This window comes from Solanum tuberosum, unplaced genomic scaffold (assembly GCF_000226075.1).
Source record: "Solanum tuberosum cultivar DM 1-3 516 R44 unplaced genomic scaffold, SolTub_3.0 scf00314, whole genome shotgun sequence".
NCBI lineage: Eukaryota > Viridiplantae > Streptophyta > Magnoliopsida > Solanales > Solanaceae > Solanum > Solanum tuberosum.
In genome coordinates, this window is record NW_006239241.1 from 183,323 (window position 1) to 189,386 (window position 6,064).

The 6,064-nt window shown below is 31.6% G+C and overlaps 2 protein-coding genes across 2 annotated transcripts; both read right to left on the minus strand.

Annotated features, from left to right (window-relative positions):
• Positions 1 to 1,350: 1,350 nt before the first annotated feature.
• LOC102606150 (classical arabinogalactan protein 5-like) lies at positions 1,351 to 2,032 on the minus strand. The gene has a single exon (XM_006360195.2). The coding sequence runs from the start codon at positions 1,936 to 1,938 to the stop codon at positions 1,540 to 1,542; it is 399 nt and encodes a 132-aa protein (XP_006360257.1). The 5' UTR covers positions 1,939 to 2,032; the 3' UTR covers positions 1,351 to 1,539.
• A 2,492-nt stretch (positions 2,033 to 4,524) lies between these two features.
• LOC102578161 (classical arabinogalactan protein 9-like) lies at positions 4,525 to 5,117 on the minus strand. The gene has a single exon (XM_006360196.2). The coding sequence runs from the start codon at positions 5,029 to 5,031 to the stop codon at positions 4,645 to 4,647; it is 387 nt and encodes a 128-aa protein (XP_006360258.1). The 5' UTR covers positions 5,032 to 5,117; the 3' UTR covers positions 4,525 to 4,644.
• Between the last annotated feature and the right edge of the window lie 947 nt (positions 5,118 to 6,064).

The window sequence follows — 6,064 nt, forward strand, 5'->3', positions numbered from 1 at the left end:
CGGTGACATTTGGCTTCAAAACATGGCAAGGTGCCAATTAAATGACAAGTTTACTAATGAATACGTGGAGACAACCGCATCAGTTTAAATATAAAAAAACTGCACCGCTTAAAAAATTACTTCAACATACAAATTGATATACCCCTCCTTCCCATTACCATTTGTTTAGAATTTGTGGTCTAAAATAATTCATAGATATTTTTATGGTTAAAAATTATTTTATTATGAATAAAATAATATTTTAAAGTTAATTTGTTTCTAATTATAATAAGATAACATTCTTTTTAAACGGACTAAAGAGGGAAGGGTGTAGTATAAAATGGAACGAGGGAGTAATATAAGTCCAAATTTTGATGGTTAAAGTTTTGTTATTTTGATGATGTAGTCGGACATTATTTGTATTTGTACTATTTAGAAATAATATAAAATATAGTATAACTTTCTGTGTTTTAATTTATGTATTCCTGTATATTAGTTAGGTATTAAATTTACTAAAGAGGAAAAAAAAAATTATAATCTACAACACTTTTTAATTATTTATGTTTTTATAAGTAATTATATTAAATATAAAAAAAATCGAAATAAAATTATTTTCAATTACAAAAGGCCAAGATATTTTTTTTAGACGGAACTTAAAAAAGAAATTGGCATATAAATGAAAGAGCATACGAATAAAGTATTGTAAAAAGCTTTATGTTTGATTCGATATCTGCAAATTATATTACTACCTTCACTTTTAATAGTTATAATTTCCTTTTTTTTACTCAAATTATAAGAACTTTAATTAATATTTTATGATGTATTTTTCATCATATTAATATGCAAAAAACTGCAATTTATAATATTTTTCATATAATTTTTGAATATTCAAAATATCAAATTAATTTAATCTGATTTAACTTAAAAATTACGCAGATTAACTTTCAAAAAGCACAATAATAACGATTAAAACGGGCAAAGGGGATATATTATTATAACCTATGGATGGTAGGACATAACATATGCAATAATCTTTCTCAAATAATGTATCGAACGGTAAAAAAAAATAAAAATAACCTTTCATATTTTATAGTGAAAATATTCTAGTCAATAAATGGAAGACTCATGATAAACAGTTTTTACAGTAAACAGTATTCACATCTGCTATTTTTGTATTAATGGTGAAATTTTGTTATTATTAATTATATAGAGATTTTAGAAATCAAGTTTGTCTTTCTGAAAAAAAATATGAATTAATTGCTGTTGTGTTGGTTTAGGCGTGTAATCTACTAATCTATAATAATTCATTCGAATAAATATTTTTTCCTTTATATTGTATGTTTTGCTTATTCAAAGAACACAAAGTTAAAACGGAAATGAGAAACATAATGCTCTCCATAAATAAACAAAGAATCCCGTAATAATATTTAACAATAAAAATATAATACAAATAAATCAATCAATAGCTGTAGTGAAACTATATCTAAACCATAAATAAAAGCGTGAACTCATCAATTCCGGCGAATGAAAAAAATGCGAAATATCTCACAGATCAGAGATTTAGAGCATCAAAGCAGCAGCAAAGACAGCAACAACAGCAGATCCGGCGACGGCGACTCTGTTCAAGGAAGCAGAGTTTGGAGATTCAGTAGGAGAACCTCCGGGAGCAGCGGCGATTGATGGAGGAGAAGCAGCACCGGAAGGAGACGACGACGGAGTCTCAGCAGTTGGTGGAGCTGGTGGAGATGCCAATGGAGAAGATGCAGTAGTAGGAGCATTTGCAGGAGCAGAGACAGGTGGTGTTGATGTAGTAGTAGGAGGAGTCGCCACCGGTGGTGATGCTACCGGTGCCGGCGAACTCTTCGGAGAAGCTGCCGGAGATGCTCCCGGTGCTTGTGCGAAAGCAGATCCAGCGATAAACGCCAACATTAGAGCAACAATCACCTTTGAGTATGCCATTTTTCGAGTAAAAAAAGTGGAAGAAGCACAAAGAGTAATTGAAGGAGGAAATGGAAATATGAGTTGTGAATACTGTTTGATTTTGAAGAAAAGGAGAGGAGAAGAGTGTATTTATAGGTGAAAAAAATGAAGGTTTAGATTAGTAGTAAGTGGGTTTATAATTGAAAATTAGCACTCGTAATTAGTAGTTGACAACTCAACAACAGAAGATATGACTGAGTCCAAGCTGGTTACATTTTTGTTTTGCGTGTGAAGAGATAAATTATTCTAACAAAAAATTGTTTGAATATTTCTTTGTACAACTACTTTTCAAATTTGATTTCTTATAAAATTTTGAATCTAAATTATTAGCAAACAGATATGGTTTCCATTACGATTGGTTTTCTGTTCTTCAAAATTTCACCATCGAGAATGAGGGATAAGATTGCGCATATATTATCTTGGAAAAATGATAAAAAAATGTCCTTAAACTATGTGAAAGAAATAAAAAAGTCCTCCGTTTATAATTTGGCTAAAAAATGTTTTCACCGTCAATATTTTAGTTCAAAAATGCCCTTAAACTATGTGAAGGATAAAAAATGCTTTTCGTTTATAGTTTGGTTCAAAATGCTCTTGCTGTCAATATTTTGGTCCAAAAGTACCCTTATTGTTATTTAATGCGCCAAAAATCTCATTTTCCAAATAAATATATTATTATTTTCTTTTTAACACATTCTTTTTCTAATACTATTTTTTTAAAAAAATTAGCAAATGTTTATCTTATTTCAATTCAGAAAAAAAATAAAAAATGAAAATATTTCTTATTTTATTATCAATATTTTTTATTGTTATATAAATATAAATTAATAATGGATATACTATGATCTTATAAATATGACATATATTATCTGTCGAAAAGGTACATGCAGTTATTCTATTTTAATTGATAAAATGTGATTAAGAAGAAACAAATATTTCCTACATTTTTATTTGTTAAAGTGATTTTAGAAGAAAGAAAACAAGAATAGTGTTCTTTAATAATATTTTTAGTATGAAGAAGATGTGTTTAAAAAGAATATATATATATATATATATATATTCGGAAAATGACATTTGACCCATTTTACAACTATAGGGACATTTTTTTACCAAAGTATTGACTGCAAGTGCATTTTTGAACCAAAACATTGACGGTAAGGAAATTTTTGAGCCAAACTATAAACGGATGACATTTTTGTTCGTTCACATTGTTTAAGGGCATATTTGACCATTTTCCCTATTATCTTCTTCAAATTTTACTTATAAATATAAAGTTAAAATTCATAAATACACTTAGGGTCTGTTTGGATTGGCTTTTGGCTTATTTTGTTATTTTGATTTTAAAATAAGTGCTTATAAACACTTTTTAACTTTATCCAAACACTTCAAAACTGTTTAAAAGGTATTTTGGTTTAAAGCACCTAAAATAAGCCAATCCAAACGGGCACTTAAACTATCCTCATTTTTTAGTTTTACACCTATATTATTTGGAGCGTGAGAAACACACATGAAATATCACTCATAATGAGTTAACGTGATTACTTCAGGAAGAGTTAACATGATGCATATATGTTATTACTTATTAGTGGAAGACATAACACTTATTGATGAGACACAGGACAAAGTTTATAATAGGTTGGAGGTTTCGAGACAAATATTAGAGTCCAAAACATTTAAGTTAAGCATGACCAAAATAAAATATGGAGTACAAATTCAGTGTTGCGTTGGATGAAGCTGACATAGAAGTAAGATTTGCCACACAAACTATTCTAAGGGAGAAAGTTTTAAGTATCTTGAATTCCTAATTCAAGGAAGTAGGGACATCAATGATGATATCACACATTGCATTGGGTGACATGGATGAAATGGAGACTTACCTCAAAATCTTGTGTGATAATAAGATACTATCTAAACTGAAAGGTAAGTTTTAGCGAATGATGATTAAATCGGTCTTTTCGTATAGAGTGGAATGCTTACTAATCAAGAATTTACATGTTGAGGAGATGCATGTTGCGGAGATGAGAATGTCAAGATAAATGTGTGGATATATTAGGAGTGACAAAATTAGAAATAAGGTCATCTAGGAGAAGGTGGGAGTAGCTTCTGTGGCGGACAAGATGTGGAAAGCAAAACTGAGATGAAATAGACATGTGCAAACGCCCAATATGGCGGTGCAAGAGGCAGACGTAAGAGATACACGTAGGATTAGAGGTAGACCGGAAAACATATTAAAAAAGGATATTTAGACAAGACATGATACAATTTCATATTATCAAAGACATTTAGATAGAAAGGAGTAAAAACCAGATATTAGCATAGAAGGTTAGTAGGGATAGAGTTTGTATTGTCTTACTTTTGTTATCTATTGTCATACTCATATATTGTGTATTAAGTATATTTTATCATACTATTTTATTGTTGCTATTTTACTTTATTTTGGTTATGTTAATTATTGTTGATAAATTCCTCGTAGCTCAAAGAGGAATAAACAGAGGGACGACCACACAAAAACAAAGTACAACGAGGAAATGAAAAAGAGGAGATCATAATCATAATGCTCTCCATAAATAAATAAAGAATTCTGTAATAGTATTCAACAATAACAATATAAAACAAATAAATCAACTACACTAACTCCATCAATTCCGGCGAATGAAAAAAACGCAAAATATTTCACAGATCACATATTTAGAGCATCAAAGCAGCAGCAAAGACAGCTATGACAGCAGATCCGGCAACGGCGACTCTGTTCAAGGAAGCAGAGTTAGGAGATTCAGTAGGAGAACCTCCGGGAGCGGCGGCAATAGATGGAGGAGAAGCAGCACCGGAAGGAGACGACGCCGGAGTCTCGGAAGTTGGTGGAGCTGGAGGAGATGCCAATGGAGAATCGGATGCAGTAGTAGGAGCATTTGCAGGGGCAACGATAGGTGGTGTTGATGTTGTAGGAGGAGGAGTCGCCACCGGTGCCGGAGAACTCTTCGGAGAAGCTGCCGGAGATGCTCCTGGTGCTTGTGAGAAAGCAGATCCGGCGATTAATGCCAACATTAGAGCAATGATCACCTTTGAGTGTGCCATTTTAGCTTTTAAGAGAAAAGTAGAAGAATTACAAACAGAGGAGGAAAGAGAAATGTTAATATGATTTGTGAATACTTTTTTATTTTGAAGAAAAGGAGAAGAGAAGAGTGTATTTATAGGTGGGAAAATGAAGATTTAGATTAGTAGTAAGTCGGTTTAGAATTGAAAATTAGCACTCGTAATTAGTAGTTGACAACTCAACCACAGAAGATGTGACCGAGTCCAAGCTGGTTACGCTTTTGTTTGCGTGTGAAGAGATAAATTATTCTAACAAAAAAATTGTTGGAATATTTCTTTGTACAACTACTTTTCAAATTTGATTTCTTATAAAATTTTGAATATAAATTATTAGCAAAAAAATATGGTTTTTGTTATAAAATATTATAGTGTGGATGTCCACTACACCAAGAAATTACTATCACCCATTATCTCTATTACTTTCCTCCATTATGAAGATAATCATAACCTCCATAACCTCCAACTTTATAACTATTATTCTTGTAACCTTTCACTTTCATAACATCCTCCATTCTATTCATGTTTATGACTAACTTTTTGTATGTCTCTATATTACACTATAAATAGAGGCATAATGGTGTTGGGTTTAGGATCTTTTTTCCCTTCCTATGTGGATAAATAAAAGTCTTATTAGGACCAGCCCACTTTAGCCCATAACCCAAATATTATGTGGCATATAAGGCTTATTTGGTCTTATTTTCAGAAACATAAGAGAGAAAAATCAAGAGAGATTCGTTTTAGAGATTGAGAGAAAAAGAGAAAAATCCCGTTTTTGCTTCTGGAAATTTTCTGCTCAGGCAGTCCGCTTCAGACAGAGTTTTCCGCTTCGTTAACCGTTGGATCGTTCTCAAATTTGAACTGGGAGTTCTCAGCATTTGGTTCTTGTAATTCAACGGTGGAGATCGGATTTGGAGGTCTGTAGCTTCTGATTTGAGGGCGTGAACAGTAGCGCCTTTTTGGGTGAAATCTCTTTTTTAATTCTCTAGTTTTGGTGCAATCTTGATTTGTTGTTGCT

Bases quoted from the DNA above. Each gene is read 5' to 3' on its own strand.
- LOC102606150 (XM_006360195.2), bottom strand. From the start codon at position 1,938: ATGGCATACTCAAAGGTGATTGTTGCTCTAATGTTGGCGTTTATCGCT.
- LOC102578161 (XM_006360196.2), bottom strand. From the start codon at position 5,031: ATGGCACACTCAAAGGTGATCATTGCTCTAATGTTGGCATTAATCGCC.